The sequence below is a fragment of the Pholis gunnellus genome, assembly GCF_910591455.1.
Source record: "Pholis gunnellus genome assembly, chromosome: 1".
Classification (NCBI taxonomy): domain Eukaryota; kingdom Metazoa; phylum Chordata; class Actinopteri; order Perciformes; family Pholidae; genus Pholis; species Pholis gunnellus.
In genome coordinates, this window is record NC_136528.1 from 9,692,746 (window position 1) to 9,712,034 (window position 19,289).

At 42.9% G+C, this 19,289-nt stretch overlaps 1 protein-coding gene across 3 annotated transcripts in view; it reads left to right on the plus strand.

Annotated features, from left to right (window-relative positions):
- The first annotated feature begins 3,360 nt into the window (after nucleotides 1-3,360).
- tle3b (TLE family member 3, transcriptional corepressor b) overlaps nucleotides 3,361-19,289 on the plus strand; it is a 30,024-nt gene continuing 14,095 nt past the window's right edge. For 2 of the 3 annotated variants that reach the window (XM_079158416.1, XM_079158417.1), the window contains exons 1-7: nucleotides 3,361-3,727; nucleotides 4,266-4,478; nucleotides 5,118-5,218; nucleotides 5,458-5,521; nucleotides 7,580-7,624; nucleotides 13,909-13,971; nucleotides 14,715-14,819. In XM_079158416.1, the coding sequence (XP_079014542.1) occupies nucleotides 4,455-4,478; nucleotides 5,118-5,218; nucleotides 5,458-5,521; nucleotides 7,580-7,624; nucleotides 13,909-13,971; nucleotides 14,715-14,819 (402 nt within the window). In that variant the 5' untranslated portion in view covers nucleotides 3,361-3,727; nucleotides 4,266-4,454. Of the gene's footprint in view, nucleotides 3,728-4,265; nucleotides 4,479-5,117; nucleotides 5,219-5,457; nucleotides 5,522-7,579; nucleotides 7,625-13,908; nucleotides 13,972-14,714; nucleotides 14,820-18,703; nucleotides 18,740-19,289 lie in introns of all 3 variants that reach the window. The other variant, XM_079158415.1, reaches the window with a different exon arrangement.

Consider the following 19,289-nt stretch of genomic DNA (forward strand, 5'->3'; position numbering starts at 1 on the left):
CTTTAGGATTCATGTCACAAGGTGGATGTCAGTTCAACAAAGTAAACTTTGATTTAGCTACTGCTCGAGGAAAGTGTTACGCTTTAACTCATGTTAAACCGAGAACAAGACAGCGATGGCTCCTGTACTTTTCACCAATAAGCACGCCATCTATTGTGATTTGTGAATGTCATTCTGTCATCATTTCTGCATTAGACTCGCTGTGTGTGTGTGACAAACACGCTTGTATGAATAGAGATTATACAGAACTGGAAAAAAGGAAAGTGACATTTCAGCCAGGTGAGAAGAGGAAGAGGAAGAGAATGACAACATAAACTGGTAGATTGATCGTGTAAACGAATTTGACATTGGTGTTCCTGATGAAAGTAGACGTAAGAGTGAACATAAACTATAACAACTTTAATAGAACACGTCGTTTCTGGTTCCTCCTACAAGTTGGCTGTTCTTAACCTCCTTTGAGTGGGAGGCACTCATTAATCTACGACCGTTTCTAAGAGCCTATTCACTTACAATTCTTTTGAGGAACACCTCTTATGCTTAAGAGGGTTCGTAAGATGGATTTTATGACCATCTTAGCCTTAAGATGCTTTATTTTTTTGGCAACGAGGCCCTGGTCTTTACACCGGAGGCTGCACAAAGTGAGAAGTGAATATGCTCGTGGAGCCTGAATTCGTATGTGTTCTTGTGTTGGTCCATTTTACTTCCACATGCAGCCGGACTCATGCAGTCTGCAAGGTCAGAGGTCACACAACGGAGGGACAGAGAGGAAATTATTAGAGTTTCTTTAACAGAAAGATGAGTTGATAGTCAGAATGTTCTCCATAACTCAATAATGAACCTTTCATACTTTTTGATTAAAATACATCAAGCATATGATAGATTGGAATACATCACCATATTATAGCTCGGATTAAATATTGAACTTTTGTGCAACCTTTCTTGTTTAATTCCACATCTTTTTGGCAAAGGCTGCGTCGTACTAAAGCCTCATTTGTAAAGTCTATATGTTTAAGCCCTTCTGCACCGACTTACACTTTACCTGCGTTAAAGCTAAAGTTGCTAACTTTAATATAAGATAACTTTGAGTCACATTTGCTCAAACTCATCACTATATCCTGATAATAGTACATGAGACAGATATTCTGTGATAAAATCAGGCTCCTCTGACTCCTGCTTCTAAAGCATTTGCAAGAAAAACAACCAATCAGAGCAGAGGAGTCTCTAACGCAGTGACGATCGCTGCTTGAGCAATTTCTGATCAAATTGTTAAAACTAGGCAGCGCTGATTAAATGTGCATTCACTCCAAGAAATTGTAAATTAAGTGACCTTTTCAACAGATTCTAATGATCTTCAAGCTATTTTCTGGTGCTGGTCATCACATGGTGACACGTTTTAAACTATACATAATAAGAATAAATGTATGTAAATACATAATGATAAATAAAGTTACAAACTGAATATATGTTTTGAGAATCAAGAACATGTTGTTGTTGGTTATTCCAAATCAACGCTTGTCACGAACAGCTAAGAGAACTAATAAACTTCCCTCAGGAAGCTTTGGTTTTGAGAAGTGTCAAAAGTTCGTCGCTCACACAGTTTTACGGTCTGTTTCTGCTAAAAAGGGCAAAGATTACAACCAGGAAGATGAACTATCATTAGGGAGGCTTTGTTTGAAAAAAAAGTTCTTTAAAGTCTCCCAGTGAGAGTGTATAGCTTCCTGACATGCCCTCCGTTTATGAGTTATTATATCCCAAACTCACGTCAGAGCATCTGCAGGAGGGATGCATTTGTTGCTAAGCAACAGCTAAAGCTCGCAGTATGCTGTCATGTTCAACATTTGGTGGACTTCTAAGCTTTGGGCACCTTTTTAATTTTACACATCATTTTAAATTTAGTTGAGGTCTCATGTGTACAGCGAGTGCCCGAGTAGTTCTATTCAATCTGCATTTCAGAAATACCTTGCTTTAATTAAATGATTAACTTAGATACATTTTTCATTTTTATTATTGCGCACGTTAGGTACTGCAAACTTAAATTCACAAATGATTCACATTTTCTAATACCTGATTTATTTCTTTTGGGTTGTGTCACTGGGAAATATGCATTCAACATTTTGCAACACATTCTTCGCAGACTTTAGTAGAAGTTTCCCTGTTGACGTCAACACACGCGTATCAAAAGATTACACTTTTAAAAATAATTTTTGAAGACACTGTGCAGAAACCGACGAGTGAACACGAGTCCATGTTTGAGGTAAAAGCTTTGTTTTGCAGCAAATGTTTTCATGGAGGAGGGGTTGAAGAGAGAGGGGGGGGAATCAAACTGATATTTAGCCCCTACTGGGTTTTTTTTTTTTGTCCTGCTTTTGTTTTATGCAAGGCTCTTTTTACCACATGGTAGTGACAGATTGTTTGAGCTGAAAGGAAAAGCCATTCAAAGCTAATTAAGCAGCCATTCCAGGCACTATTCGCAGGCAGGAGGGAGAGTAGCACAGGCATTTGTCAGCGCCGTACCCAACGTGGGTTTAATTGACAACCCGGCCTCCTGACTGACAGCTTTTCCACCCCTGAGCCAATCGTGAGCCGCGCAGGAAGACAGCCGCGACACCATTGGCTTAGAAAGCAGTGACGAGGTAGGAAGAGGGGCCCACGTGGGGGCCGAGCACTGTGAGCCATGCTTGATAGGCTGATATTCCTCACGCGCAGACGTGTTGTAGCTTCCCTAGTGCTGCTGATAGGGAAGCTTGTAGCTGCTTGAGGTCTCGTTAGAAATAGGTCGATCAATTGAAGTCACTCAAAGTACACTGCTGTAGATTAAGCGGTATCCACATATTCTACACATTTTGGGTCTTGAATTAAATTCTATGAGCTTCTATTTTCCTGTTTTTTTAAGAGGATACATTCTGTATTTGGTTAGTGGGGGTATTTCCTGTTTACACCGGCAGATAGTCTCCGAATCAACATATTTGTAATGATACAACTCGCAGGTAAACACTCACAATGTAAAAACACGAAAAACACCGATTCAAACGCGCTAATATATAAATCATTGCCTTTTGTTTTGAACAAGTCGTTGAAAGCACCGAATGTCACTACAAATTCAAAATGGCGAACATGTGAGGTCACACATAGCAGGCCTATCAGAACGCCCGTGCGCTGAACACCCCCACGTGGGGGACACTGGGCTGTGATTGGTCACCGGAGCTAAACTCCTACGGAGAACCCCCATTGGTCAACGCAGGGCCCTCTCTCGGCAGTCGGTTCCTCGTGTCAGTGCACAGACTGTGTGTGGTAGGAACTGGGTATACCCACCAGTGAGCTCGTGGTATATTTCACAACGGCCGACATTTTTCACAAGAAGTAAACCCGTTTATTCGCCACACTAAAACAAAATTATATCTTTGGACTTACTGGAAGACTCGTGTCCTCTCGCTAACTGGATTGTAATATTCTTTGAGTTTGCATGCCGTCAACAACTAGTCCCGATCGAGGGGTTTCCAACGTCCGACCGGACGGAGAGACGCTCTCCGCGTCGGGATCACCGGGGTTTTAAAGGACTCTCAAGGGGCAAAGAAGAAGAAATACGCACGGCGTCGCACATTTGCCGCACGTATCAGTCTGCGGTGACGGTTACAAGTGAAGGATATTAAGCGTTTTGTGTCTGGATACTATTTTTTTTTTTGTTACCTGTGAAGAAGAGAGAGGGGAGGAATCCGCCCAGACAAAGGTAAAAAAAAAAAAGGGCGACATGAGGAGAGCCGCTAACAAGACGGGTGGTGGTGGTGCTTCATGGCAGCCGACTTTCAAAGCAGCAGCTCCTTGTTTTCTCATTTTTTTTCTCCCCCGGACCACCAAAACAACCCCGTTGTGTGTGTGTGTGTGTGTTCTTGTTCCCTTTGTGGAAGTCAACTCGTTACATTTACAAAGCATCTTGATGTTGAGATCAAAAGTATCAACTTTGGGATTTATTTTGATACATCGGATCAAACACATTTTTGCTGGTGTCCGTGTTTTTCCCCCACTGTGTGTCATGCAAATCAAAGCGACACATTTCTATGTTTTTGTCAAAAAACGGGGAATATATGAAATTTAAATAATGCCTCAATGAGTATTACACAACACATTTTATTCTCATTTTGTCAAGGAGTAGATTACAGACAATCAGTCCGGTGAAGTTCATAATACAGCTTTAACTCTCTATACGGTCGCTTGCAGCGAAAGTGATTCAGCTCCTCAGCTGTACCTCGTTGTCTGTTTGTCTATAGGTACAAAGGAGAGGTCCAGTGGTCGGGCTCTTGAGTGTGCGCCTCGCAGCCGAGAACAGGGCTTTGTCCGCCGCCATCCTGCGTATACAGGGGAGGGGGTGGCGGTGATCTACCGCACCTTCACTGGGATTAAGGAAGGAGGAAAAGGAGAGGGAAAAACAGCGAATTCACTCGTGTAAAGGACGCGACATGTATCCACAAGGCCGGCATCCGGTAAGTAGCTCTCTTTGTCACTATTTTGTAAATTGATGCAAATTGCACGCGCCCTTCAAAGTATAGCCTAATTAGCCCGTCAGAGTGGAGCTGCTGATCCACACCTTACTATTTATGGTCTGCATCGGTGCCGCTGAGCTGCTTCTCTCTGGCAGGAGAGACACTGTGAGCTCGTGTTCATTGGCGAGCCCATCAGAGCTTTTTTAGGTTGAACTCAGGAAAGTAGATCACCCTCCAGCTGTAATGTGACTTCATTTCTCAGTGCAGTTTGTTAGTTACATTTTTACACAGAATTTGAATGTGAATTTAGCTTTCTGTGCAGCACACACTTAAAAAAACCCCACATCTTTATTGTTGTTTTCTTCGTCCCTCTCTCGTCATCCTCTGCCTACCATGTAACATTACTTTAAGGACAAATGAAGCGACCCACTTCTGTCTAAGCAGATGTTGTTGTGTGAAAGCGGCTCTTTCCTCCGCCAGTCAGGGGGAATGTGATAACAAACCATCAAAAGAGAGAAAAAACAAAAAACCCAGTTCACCAAGAAAGAGGAGGAGGTGGCTGGAGAGGGATGAGCCTATTTATCTTGACTGTGATGGCGTTATTTACACCTGTGGTATCTCCTACCTTGCACTTTGCAGGCACCTCACCAGCCAGGGCAGCCTGGCTTCAAGTTCACCGTGGCAGAGTCCTGTGATAGGATCAAAGACGAATTTCAGTTCCTGCAGGCTCAGTACCACAGGTAATGACTGGCCGGTTCGCTTCCTGGAAATAAAAGGAAGAGGAAGCTTCTGTCTTGTTCCAATTGTGCTGCTTCATGCATGTCTACACCGATGTTGCACTCTATCTGTCCTGAATTTTATATATATATATATATATATATATATATATATATATATACACTCCAAATCAAGAATGTGCTTTAATGAATGTCAAACGTAGTAAAAATAATCATTTTGTTTCTCTCTTCTCTTCCTGAAGTCTTAAAGTGGAGTACGATAAACTGGCCAATGAAAAGACAGAGATGCAGCGTCACTATGTCATGGTAAGAGCAGTCGTCGTACAGCTATGAGTCTGATTTAATGGCGTATCCTCCCTTTAGCCTCAGGTGAACAGTCACAGGTGCTGCAGCCCTGGTGCTTTGCAAAGGCCATGTTAGCATTGGCTCTAGCTTGGTATTATTGACTCACGCTCCGTGTTTTCTGTTTTCGTTGGATAAGAAGGTGCAGGTGGGATGTGTGGAGGGGGTTGTTGAAGCTCTAGCAGGGGTCAAATGTCCAACTATTGATTGAGGTGTGACGACCCTCTATGGCCCGAGGGTCCTCTTTATGACCCTCCACCACCCCTCCCTAACACACCCAGCATGACCCACATGGGGGTTAATGACTGGTCTGCTGGCTTTGTGCATAAATCAGAGGGTTTCCTGTATTATTATTTTTACTTCTTAACAGCCATATTGAACCATGAGGTGATTCAGACACTTCTAAGGTCTAAAGTAATAGACTTCTTGTGGGGACGAGGAATATATGAGTGTTTTTCCACTACTGCTATCACATTATGAGAAATGGATGCAAAATCTCACGTAGGATAATCAAATTGTTGTTCAGTGCAATGAACTACACATGTTCCACTGTTTTGCATTTAATCACACAGAACTCTGTACTTGTGTGACTAAAAAAGAAACCTGTTGAATCGCTAATTGTTAAGATGTGACGTCTTCATCTAGTTTGTTGATTAATTAACCAAAAGCTAATCAGACATTATTTCAAGACTTTTAAGTCTGCTGAGATCATTTTTAAATCAGTAATGTCAAACGTTTCCTGGTTCCAGCTTCTCAAATGTGGGAAGTTGCAGCTTTTCTTAGTAGTTAGAAAGTAAACGGAATGTTTTGGACTGTTGGTCAAACAAAACAAGACATTTGAAGACGTCGTATTGGGTTTTGGGAAAATGTGATGCGCATTTATTTCTCTATTTTTGACCCAACGAGTAATCGGTTAAGTGAAAAAGGGTCAGCGGGTGAATCAGTGATTACAGTAATAGTTGCAGCCATAATATCATTACAGTTCAATTAAAAGTCAGTAACCAGTAATCTCAAGCCCCTACTTTGCTGTTGTCTTCCAGCACTTAAACCATTTTCTGGAAACCCTACTTGAAAGCTAAGATAGGTGCTTGATTCCTATCAAAGAGCTGTGAAGAGGGGGACTTTAAAACTCTTCGAATACTGCAACTAAAACATTACATTACAGTTCGGAGCTCCCTGGTGATCAAATGATACAAAATAAATACGTGCCTCTGCAAACACGACCCAACTCAAAGGTTCTCTCTACCGCTGCATTGTGTGCGCGGAAAAAGAACAATCTTTATCCGAGTATGTTGTAACTTAAAACCTCACTCTCAGTTTGTGTGTATGCGCGTGCTTATCTTGTTTGTACTTGAAAGGAACGACTTTAACTAAACGCAGCAGTACGTTTTGGTAAATATTATTTTCACTGTGAGGAACCAGAAGGTGGTGGGAGTAGCTTTAATAAATGGAAGCTGTTTGATAAACAAGACGGACAAACTACTCGGCTTTAGTTTGTATCTGTTGGTGGGCTGACAATCTCTTGGCACTCATCAGCAGATAATGTCATTTTCAGTGATAGTATTGGCGCTCTCTGGTGTTTTTGAAGCCACAGACTGGCTGTGCCCATAGAAGTAAATGAGAAGAGCAGCCACTCGTCTGTCGGCTGTGGTTGCTCATAGAACATGAAGTTGTCAACCTCCTTTTGGTTTATGTCAGTGTGTTTTTAAAATAGCTCACCCCTTGTGCTGCAACAAGTATTCAGCCTGTCTATTTTATTGTTTGGGTACTTTAGAGGAAGGATAAAAATGTCATACCAATCAAACACCATTTCTTTTTTACTGCCTTGTTGCACGAACAAATGGTCTGTTCCTCATTAGAGAAAAGTCACAAGTAACTTGGGTTACTTATTGCGTTGTGCACAATGAGGATCATCTCTTGACTCAAATGTACAAAAGTAAATGTGTCATTGAAAGATGTTTGAAACAACGTTTTTAGGCCAGCGTTATTGTGTATTAATGTTTTCTCTCCTCTATTTTACAGTACTATGAGATGTCCTATGGGCTCAACATTGAGATGCACAAACAGGTATGTAGCCATATCCGGGATGGTCTGTGTACAGCCAAAACATTGCTGTTTTTCCCCCCCCTAGTGATTATGGAATACAAACACACACACTTACACCTGCCCGTGCTCTCTACCCGCATCCTTAAATGACTTTTAAGAGGCATACACATGCTGGCTTCCTGTAGTAAAAATGCTGACAGGCTAAACAACACGAAGGGCACGCTGCCTGATGGGGATGGTTTGATAAGATTAAAGTGAAGTATTTGGCAGACTGTCTGAGAGGATGTTTGTTTGAGGGTTTGTCCTTCTGGGTGTGTGTGTGCGTGTGTGTGTGTGTGTGTGTGTGTGTGTGTGTGTGTGTGTGTGTGTGTGTGTGTGTGTGTGTGTGTGTGTGTGTGTGTGTGTGTGTGTGTGTGTGTGTGTGTGTGTGTGTGTGTGTGTGTGTGTGTGTGTGTGTGTGTGCATATGCCTGTATTATTCTGTGTCTGCCTCCCCAGTGCCAGCCGGGCTAAAAGCTCATTAGTTCAGCTGCCACCCAGCGCTGGGCATCATGCTGCAGTGGAAAGACTGTTACAGATGAGTAGGGCAAAATATCTGCAGCTTCCTCTACACCACCCAAGAAGCCATTTCTGTAGTCTGGAGGCATGAAGGGAATGACGACGAGGGGGGGGGCAGATATCTTCAAATCATCTTAGCCTTAGAAATAAGGGCCGCAGTTCATATCAGGCTTCTTTGTTGGTGTGTTTCTTTGGTCATGTTCAGCGTTTGTGGAACTCAAGCATCATGGTGTTTATCGGGTTTTTTTTGTAGTGCTGAAACAATTAATATAGGGACAAATAGACATTAATTCGCTCAAAGATTTGCTGCTATTCTGTGTTGTTATTATTTTGTTATTGAATATCTCAGTCTTTTGGACAAAAACGAGCTCTGTCGGGATGCTCTGTTGGGCTCTGGGACTTTTGGTGACATTTATGGACGAAACAATCGATAACAAATCGAGAAATGACTCTGATGATAACAGTAGTTAGTTGCAGTCCACGGTTTGCTTTGAACCAGAAAGCGGGTATACGTTCTTTCATGAAGTCGCGAGGTGTGAATTTGAGCACTTCATGTGAAGTGATTCAGCGTGTCCACTTGATAAGCAGTGTGCATGGTGTCTGGCTGGCTAACTTCTGGTGCGGTTAGGATAAGACATCGGCTACTGCAGACACTGTAGTCCTGGATCCTCTATAAAAGTCAGATTACACCTGTAAACAACTCTGTTTAGCTAAAGAGCTGACCTGGGGCCTCGTAGTCAGCCGTGTGAAACCCACATTTTCTTTTCTATTAACATACATTAGCATAATCTTTTATTCAGTTCACTTGAAAAGAGGAATAAAGATTACCGTGATCTCGAGATGCCCCTCTTTTTATCTGTCTACACTTACATTTCCATTTTCTCTGGTTCTGTCTTGCCTTCTGTTTCCCCTCGGTCACCTTTTGCCTCCTCCATTCTCCTTTTCAACCTCCTCCTCGTGCCCTTATGTCTTTCCTTTGCTTCCCGCTCCTCCGTCTGTACCCCTACCCCAGCGATGTGATGTGAATGATAGCCCCTGTGTCATTAGCTGTGTGATATGATGTATGAGAGTGGGAGTCTGTCAGAGGGGGAGAAAGAGAGGTGGGGCGGAGGCTTCATGGCCCTCAGATCCAGAAGGTTAATGGCATCAGTGGGAGGGGAGCCCAGTTGGAGCAGCAGCACACTGCACAATTCATCAGGTGTAGACGTTTTTTTGTAGGCGCGTGTGTGTGTGTGTGTGTGTGTGCTAACTAGCTGTTAGAGCCAACCCCCGCCCCCCTGTTCTTGCGCGTTGTCTGTCATGCACTTATCACCAACAAGGAGGTTGCAGGGTGGGGGTGGAGCTGGTTGTTGTGGGTGGATGCTGGTGGCAGTGGACAAAACAAAGGGGGATGGAGACGGGAAAGGAGTGAGCGGCTTCAGGGTAAATGGGTTAATCGACTGGTCCTCTCCTCTGCATCTCCTTTTGTTTATCAATAAGCCCGGTGGAGTCGACGGAGCACTCTGAATAATGCATGATTCCTGCCACCTCCCTCCCCATCTCTCCCTTCTCCCCTCCCCCGGTGATATGAGTGTTTGTGATGACATCAGCGAGAGCTAAACAGGCAGCTCTTAGCGGCCCCTGTTATTGGGAGGGAGGGTGGGAGTGAGGCTGGATTATTGGATGCAGGCAGGCACATTACTTCGCTTGTGTAGGAGATTTATGGCAGTGTGAAATAAGACATGAGAAAATCTCACATTGTGTTGTTATCGCTGCAAAGCTGGATTGAAAAAAAGCAGGGGAACGGGCACAAACCTCACACGTATGCGCATATAAATAAATACTCGTATCCCTTACATGGTAACAGTCGTCGTGTCTTTACACACACGCACAAACACACTGTAATTGAAGTTCCAACAGATGCACAGCTTCCCCTACGCTGATGCTGATGCTGAGCTGAGCTGGATGGTTGCTAGCGAAGGGATCTGTGCGGTTGCTGGGGGGGGTAATTTGTTTTGACAGTGTCTCTTATGATGGCAAAGAGTGCAGGGTGGAGGTAATCACCCTCGCTTGCTGTCAATAAGTGATTTTAATTAGCGCAGCTCATTAGGCTGCCTCAGCAACATGCCCTGCTGACTTAGTGGTGTGGGTTTGGTGGGGGTTGCTTGTTTTTTTTTTTCGTTACGTCTCTTCTCTGTTGTGGTCCATGTTTACCTCTTGTACGCTCGCCTACATTTTGATTTCAGTTCTCTCTTTTGGTAAATTGAAAGCAAAAGGAATCAACGGTTTCTATTCCACACCATTGTGTTTGGCTGCAGACTTGTGTTCGCGCCGTAGGTAGCCATTTTGTGTAGCATGTATGTGTCCTTTTCCTCACTTGTTGAGTGAATGAGGGAAGCGGTGAAAGTGCGAGGAAGAGAGCAGTGTCATGTCAGTTTCCTGGATGGAGGAAGAGCATGAAAGAAGGGGCAGAGGGAGGGAGAAAAAGAGCTTGTGCAAATGAATAATTTATAGAGGATTCCTGGAATTGTTTGCCAAGGTGATGATGGCCGACCTGTCTCTAAGCCAAAACAAACTGACTACGAGAACACACACACTCTCTCAAGGGAGCTTGACGAGGTTATTGGAGGCTGTGAGACATGCTTTATTTTGATAGGCAAGCTAGAAGGGCAGGTAGAACAGTGTTACACAATTAGTGTCTTGGTGTGTGTGTGTGTGTGTGTGTGTGCCAGTTGTGAGTCTTGATGTGGTTAAATGGAAGAAACAACATTGTGTCTGTACATGTATAAAGTGAATAATTCAGAATAAAATCTATAAAAGATATTGTTCACATGATTTGAAATCAGGTGTAATCTTTTGGAAAACAACTCGTTTCCATATGCTTTTCCTTGCAGAAAAGGACGTCACTTCAGTTTTGTGTGAATGAGCTCAAAATAGAATGACATGCACATGCAAAATATTCTTCATGCATTTGTAATGAACACCGATACCTCTAAGTGCCTCTTTCTTCCTCTGCTCTGGCTGAGAAGATAATTCCCAAATAGCCCCCCCCCCCCCCCCCCCCTTCTCCCCAACATCATATGCCACTTGGTTACTTTGCCAATCGAATCCTCGTCAGAGACTCTGCTCTCCACTTGGGGGGCTAATGCCTGTAGCGACAAACACCCAAATGGCTTTCAATGCACCATTGACGGAGGGATGCAATGGAGAGAGAGCCTCTCCAAGCTCTGGTGCTACTAGACAACCCTGAGTACCTGTAATTGTGGAGCTGCAGCGAAAAGCTTCAGGTGGCTCAAAGGCTTCTGTTTTCAGTGGCTTTAAGTGATAATAAACTCTTTCCAGTGCCGGTCTCTGCCACTAAAAGCACTGTGGAAAATAGTACCTCCGAAGTGAAGCGAGAGTAATGTAAGAGTGCCGCGAGTCATTGGATTTGATGTGTTGTGAGTATTACTTTTTTTTTTTTTTCTCTGCCAAATGGCTGTGAAAAAGTCGTGTAAATAAGCCATGTGCCCGTTTGCCCTCCCTAACATGTGTGAACTCTGTCTGAACAGAGTGGAGTGACTCAATCCGAGAAGGAGGGACAAGATGGAGCTGATAAAGGCAGCGATTCAGTTGACCGCTTTCACAGTTGATGCGCAAGTCATGCCCTCGCATTCTCTTACAGTGTAGCTGTAAAATGCGCAAAAATGGTTGCAAAGGAAGTCTGTTCCATTGTTTTATTTCCTGGCTCCAACGTAATATTTTGACTCTGGGGTAAATTTCAGAGGAAGTTAAAGGTTCGGGAACATTTAACCTAAAAAAAAAAACATGATCTCAGCTCTCAAAGTATCTGGTGCCCCAGCTGGCATTTCAGAATGAACCTCGCACACAGAAACCTGTGTTGTTGTTGTTTTTTTTAGCACATCACACTAAACAATGCAACAAACAAAACTGAGTGCGCCCGAATTCCATGAATGTTTTTGGCTTCCAGTGGAGGCACTGGAGTGGTGATTTTCTATGAACAAATGGATGCCTTTCTTTGGGAACCCGTTTGTGGTGAGGGTTTGTAATGTTGTTGCTCTAATAGCCGAGTGTATCAGCATACCGCTGTTTTCTACAAGCCCCATGTTGCTCCCCTTGCAGCCATTTCCAGAGAAGTGGTGTGATACTGAAACACTCTAATCCTACTGTGTGTCATTGTATCCAGCCCCCGCTAATGATGATGGTTTATGAGTCTCCATAGAGCTTCCTTTTTCTCTTGTCAGCCCCCCCACCCACCCCTCCCCCAGTACAGTCCCCTCCCCACTCCCAGTTATCCCTCATTAATTTCCCGTGCCGATCAGATCGACAGGCCGAAAATTCAATTTAATGACCTGCCTCTTTGCTGTGCCTAATATGATTTTACAGGCTGTTCTGGTCAGGGCCCCGGCCCAATTTACATAACGATCAGCCGTGCCAGATAGCGTTGCCCCGGCAACAGAAGAGGGGGGGGGAGGAGGAGGAGGGAGGAGGAGATGAGAGAGGAAAAGGAGGGAGGACACAGAGGAGAGTAGTGAGGATTAGTAGGGAGGGGTGTGAAGGAGTGTTTGGAGGAGGGGGGGAGGAGTCTGGATGGAGAGAGAGAGAGAAAGCACAGTGCATCTAAGGTCACGCAGGAGGTTGTGAGATAATTCCTGACAGGCCAGCAAAGGTCTGTCCTCCTTCTCCCGTCTACCCTCCTCCTAAATGAAAAGGGTGACGCAGAGAGCTGTGCAAAAAGGCCACCGGCGCCTCCTGTCCCCCTTTTCCACTTTCTTCCTCTCTCCTCCCCTCTCCTCCTCCCTCACCCTTTCACAGTCAAACGAGGTTAACGGAGAAAATGAGTGGAATGCAGCAGCGTATAAAACGGCGGGAAGGACCTCTTCACCCCCCCCCCCCCTCACCACACCTGCTGGGCCTCCACCCATAATCTCAGAATCAATTAGTTCACCTCCCCCGGTTCAGTCAAACTACATTACTTTAGTGTCAAATCAGACTTTCCCTTCACCATCCCCCCCCCCCCCACCCTCCTCCTTCTCTTTTATTCTTTCTACTTTTGTGTTCCTCTCCTTCCCCTCCTCTTTGTATGGAAAGTACAGATTTTAAAAAAGGAAATGGGGTTTGGGCAAAATGTCTTGGGACATTGGAGTGCGGTAGGTCGGCAGCGCAGCATATCCATTTGTCCAAATGTAGCGCTGTAAAGTGCTCTATGTGCGTCGAGTCCTGCAGTATCATCTTACTCTCCCGGCTAATATTCTGTGGTCGATACCGAAGATCCCTCTGATAGATAGAACCAGAGAGTTAACCAGTCTGCCCCACCCTTCTCCATTGGCCGTAATTATGAAGTATGGACCTCATTACGGTCTCTCCAGCCAGATGTTATTAGCATATTTCAGCCTCGTAATGAAATAAGGCCCGAGTCTAATGGAGGCAGGAGAGAGGGGGAAGTAAATTTGTTCTAAGGCGGTCCCAATTTAGTTAAGAAATACAGGGTCTGTCCGGATGGACGCTGCAAACGTGTGTGTGTGTGTGTGTGTGTGTGTGTGTGTGTGTGTGTGTGTGTGTGTGTGTGTGTGTGTGTGTGTGTGTGTGTGTGTGTGTGTGTGTGTGTGTGTGTGTGTGTGTGTGTGTGTGTGTGTGTGTGTGTGTGTGTCCACAAAAGCACACCGTTTTGTTTTATAGGTAGTTTAAGTGCTTGATCATAGTGTTGCCTGTAGCATGCAGTATACAGAAAGACACTCACTCTATCATTTTCTCTCTCTTCCCCGACAGACTGAGATTGCCAAACGTCTCAATGCAATTCTGGCTCAGATCATGCCGTTCTTATCACAAGAGGTGAGTGTCACTCCAGCTTGCAGCTTGTTTTCAACAGTAACTGTACAGGAAATTGTGAGGCTGGCTATTGTGCAGAGACCCTTTTTAAGCAGTTATGCTAACAATGAAACGGTAATTGAATTAGCAATTTTAGCAGCACAACCCCACGAAATAATGCTTTGTGTTTATAATTTAAATAAAGAACAGTAATCTATTTGAATCACGTCATCACTCAAGAGTGCTGCTCTGCAATGTGAAGCTAAACAGGCAAGGAACTTTAAAACCCTTATCAAGTAGGAAACTAAAACGTCCCGATCTCCTAGCAAAAGATTTCAGTTGAACTGTTTTTTTGTTAATTTCTCACGATAAGGCAGACTTATCCTAACTAAGGAATGAGTCCAGCTGCTGAAAACACCCACATGGATGGAAATCCTGCCTCAGGGATACATAAACATTGTTGCGCCAACTTTGCGCTTTATTGGTTGGTATATTCTTAAATTAAATTCTTATCAGTGATTGATGGAGCATTGGTTGCATCATTAACATCACTTTTACATCCTATTAAACTTACTACGCTTATTTGAATGGGCCTGCTTTGACTTTGAGCCGGATTAAATGACTTTTGTGCATTATCGGGCATATTTCTCCCCCTCAGCTAAAGAGCCTGTTAGCAGACTCTTTGTAGGTAAACCATCAGTACAGGCCTGGATATGTGCTAATGCATTCTTCATTAGGAATCTAATCTGTGTTTTTGTGTCCTGCAGCATCAACAGCAGGTGGCTCAGGCTGTTGAACGGGCCAAGCAGGTCACGATGACTGAGCTGAATGCGATCATCGGGGTACGTGGACTTCCCAATCTGCCTCTCACTGTGTGTATACCCCCTTTTCTTACTTCATTTGACCCGAGGCCAGGGGCAAAACTGCACGCATAGAGGAGGGCCGGCACTCCAGTACAGACGTATCTACTATTTAAGCGTGCTACATTAAGCTTACGGGTTTATTTCAGCTTTCGGCGCCTCAGCTGAAGTGTGGCATGTCAAGGATAACCGGGGAAAGGGTAATAGATTCAGCAGAGAAATAGGGGTGAAAAGGGAGTAGCTTAGTGTATTAAGCTGCAACCATTTTCTCCCTCCTGTCTGTGGCATTTGAACACTCAGACTTGAATACAAACTAGCGTCCCATGTCCTCCTCACTTGTGCAGACTTGCCCCTGTCCCCAGTGGTTTACTATGTTTTTATTTAAGTTTGCAATGATGCTGTTAATATGGTCTTCACTGGTGTAATGTCTCTGATTGTTGGTTAACCATGACCTGTCAGCACGCTGCGTGCAGTTCATAACAGCAGCTGTGCTCTGATTCCCTTCTCCTCAGAGTCAAAGAACATCTGATATACAGTAACACGGTCCAGGCTGAGATCACATTATGCCGTTTCTCTGATTTCACTTTGGCTGCACTTAAAAGGTTCCAGCTAACGGGCTTACCTTTACCTCTGACCCAGCAGCAGGAGGAATTAGAGTATTGTGATTGTAACAGAGATTACAGCAGTGTGGACGTAGCCGGTACTGAACCTTTGTAAGGTGTAGAGGGTGATAGATTTAGGCTGTATCCAAACAATGTGGGCAGAAAAGAAATAACTCCTGTTATTCTGACTTGGGGGTATTCACACACTGCTAACTTTGAAGTCGCACCCTATAAACAGCCTAAATTAGCTACTTTTGTTGTTGTTAGGGCTGTAACTATTATTTTCATTGATAAATCTGCCAATTATTTTCTTGATTGATAAACGAATCATTTAGTCTATAAAATGTCAGAAAATAACCCAAAATGCCATCACAGTTCCCTTAAGACCTGGCTGCCATCTTTAAATTGTTTATTTTCTCCGACCAACAGTCCAATAGTTAGGTTTACTATCACATAAGACAAATACATTCGCCAAATTGATTCTGTTAGTGTGATTATGACGATATTATTTTTTTATTCTTGTGTAACTTCCAGTGATGTTTCTTGACACTTCTGTTGTATTTTGTAGCCAAGTGAGAGATGTCATATCTGTTAAAAGTCCTGGATATCTCTGCTTGTAATTATGCTCTGAACAGTATAAAGTGTACACAGCATTATGTCTGCTCCAGCATTAATGTGTTTCTCACTATATTTTCGGGGTTTTAAGAACAACTTTTGGCTTACACTAGCTATATTTAAAGTACATTTTCTTACGTTTGATTCAATCAGTCTAAACGTTAATCGAGGAAAGGAGTGCACTACAAAAATCGGTAATTGATCATTTACTTGTAGCCAAAACCCTAAACACGCACCGAATCCACTCTGGCCAAATATACTTTTAAGTGATTTGGTCTTCCATCTGCTTTTATTTAAAAGCCATCAGCCTAGCTGCTTTATGATAGCCAGCTTGGACGCAGATGGATAGCTGACCCTTTTGATTAGCCCTCTGTAGTTATAGGTTAGTCAGCGGTTAGCTAGTCCCACTGGTCAGAGGGGTCAAGTCTAATGAGAGGCAGATATCGAAATTCGATTAAGGTAAATGAGCCAGGAGCACAACCTCCACTTTTCAAAGTAATTACTTCCCGTTTCCTTTTCTCTTTTTTTTTTTTTCCAACCAGCTCAGTGAAACAGGAGTGACCCTGCCATCATTAAGGGTGGGCAGGGCCACACACACACACACACACACACCGGAAAACACACTTTAATTATAGGGGCAAAGACACATGGCAGGTGATCAATCTCCATGTCCCCACAGTGTGAGAGGGGCGGTGCTGCTGTAGTGATATTCAGAGAGCACCAGACTCTGGCAGCAGCTAGATCAGAAAATAGCTTTGAGTCCACGCTTACAAACACTAACACACACGATAAGCGTTTCCGTATGTGATGCTATATATATATATATATATATATATATATACACACACGTACACACTATTAAAGTCCCCCAAACACCCAACAGTCTCCTAACCCGGCTGGAGTTAACTGATGTCATGGGACATAATATTGCTATTTTACTGAGATGGACATTCATTACGATTTTCTGATTTTCAATAGACTGGAAGGATGTATTGATTGAAAATGATTATATTATTATTTGTTACAGCCCTAATCCTTTTTTTTTTTTTTATTATTATAAAAAATATGTTTTATTAGTTTAAAATGTAGCATATTTTCTATAAAAATCCACCTGTATTTCACCAAAGTGAAAGTCGATTCACCTGATGATGTGATAGCTGTCTGACTGCTGGGTGTATGAAGACCTGTGAACTCAGAGTAAACTAGTAGTTACTATACAGTATGATATGATGCTTTTTGTAAATGTTAATTGCTTCCATCATCTTAAACTACAGAAACACAAGTTACCTACAACTTGAGTGGGTTGAACTGCGTAAAGACAAAGATGCAAACTAGTGTCGTCCGTGCTACAATATGTTTTGCATATGTTTGGCCTGAGGCGACGCATGACTTGAGTGTGATTTGACAGAGGTGCTTTCTATCACACTCCTCTCCATGATGTCAACCGGGGCAAAGATTGTACTTTGATCATGTTTAACGAGTCAGTTACAGGTGGTGTGCTGCTTATCACCTTATTCAAATGCTGTGGAACACCCAATGTAAAGTTACACTGCCCGTTTTTTTTTTGTTTTTTTTTTGCCAACAGTGATCTCCTCTGTCACAAGTTTGCATGTTTCATTTGCATGTGTATATTTACTTTATTAAAAACGGTCATATTTTCATCCAGTTTGAGTGTGTAGGCTTTTTATAAAGTAAGAGTCTGCACATGTACACATGGTGTGACTTGTCAGCATCCACACATTGAGGTCTGTTACATGGAGCTAGCATATTGTTTCTTTCTTAGCTGGCCCTTTTTTTTTGTTTTTATTTGATGTTGTTTAACAATAAGACACTAGCCTGGAATCACCAGCTTTATTATGAGAGGCATTGGATAATGAATCAAGCTTACTGTTGTATTAAAGTATTGTTTTCAATTACAGGAAACAATTAGTTCATTAATCAATTAGTTGATCCACAGTAGAGCTGCACCGATTGTAGTTTTCTTGGTTGATTCCAATTTTTAAATACAAAATGTTATTCTTTTATTTTGCTTTTGTCATCTACAGTGATTATTTGCATCACACATGTAATAATTTCCTCTCATATCTGTTTCATATTGCTGTAAAAACATCTTCAAATCTCGCCAAAACCTAAATATTACAAGATTACATTTCATCATATCGTGACAGAGTTTATAATTTACCTTCGGCCAATACTCGCGCACCACAATGCCAGTCAATGCAACCTCTGTTAGCTGTTTAACTCCGTGCTGTCTGAGGACGAGCGGTCACTGTGATTATTCTGAGCAGCATGATGGGAATGAGTTACAATATAATAACTGTCTAAATAAGTTAGTTGTTCCAAATGTTTGAATCATATTATGGACTTGCAGTTGTAACAAATTACGAGCTTTGTATCTTCCTCTGTATCTTTAATCAACAGAAAATATGTTCACTATTTTGATAATTGAATGATTCAGTCTATTTAAAGCCAAAATGTCATAAAATGTCATAAATGTGAATAATTGATTGTTTTCGTTGCTACTTTGGCATTTTGGACTGCTGATTGCACAAAACCAGCAATTTGAAGACGTCACCTTGCACTGTGGAAAAATTTTACTTTTTATTGTCCTCTTCAGTTTTGTTGCTTGTATCATTTCTGGCTGAACCTCTCCTCTTCCTCTCTCCTTTGACTCAGCAGCAGCAGCCGCCTCATAGTGTCTACCCAGCCTTCATGGTCAGTGTTCAGGTTAACAAACATAGAGAAACAATCTGTTTTTACCAAGTGTTTTCAATTGCTTGCTGGCAGTCTAACATGTGTCTTTGTGAAGGTGGGGCTGGTGTCTTTTTGGAGACTAAGCATGTCTTGGGTGTGTTTTGGATATTTTTGGCATCCTGTCCTTTTGTCTGCCTCTCTCGGGTGTCTCAGATTTGACATTATTTCTAGCCTCAAAAACATTTTTCCAGAATCAATCCTTTAGCGAAGGATGTAGTCTAATCGTTGTCGTGACATCTGAAGAAAATATGATGATCCACAGAAGCTGTCGTAAAGCACGGGATAAGTAGGTAATGTGGCGCTCATTGCCAGACTTATTAAGCCCAGTCTGCCAGCTGGTTTGTGCTGGTGCTGTTGACGCTTGTTCCACCTGACAGTACTGTTCTGCTGGGAGCCAGCTTCGCCTAGTTAACTTTAATTGCCTGTTTCCTGTGGAAGTTGCCTGAGCTGTGGCGGCATTTACACATAATGAAAAAAGATAAGTGTGAAAGGAAGCCAGCTCTTTATCCAT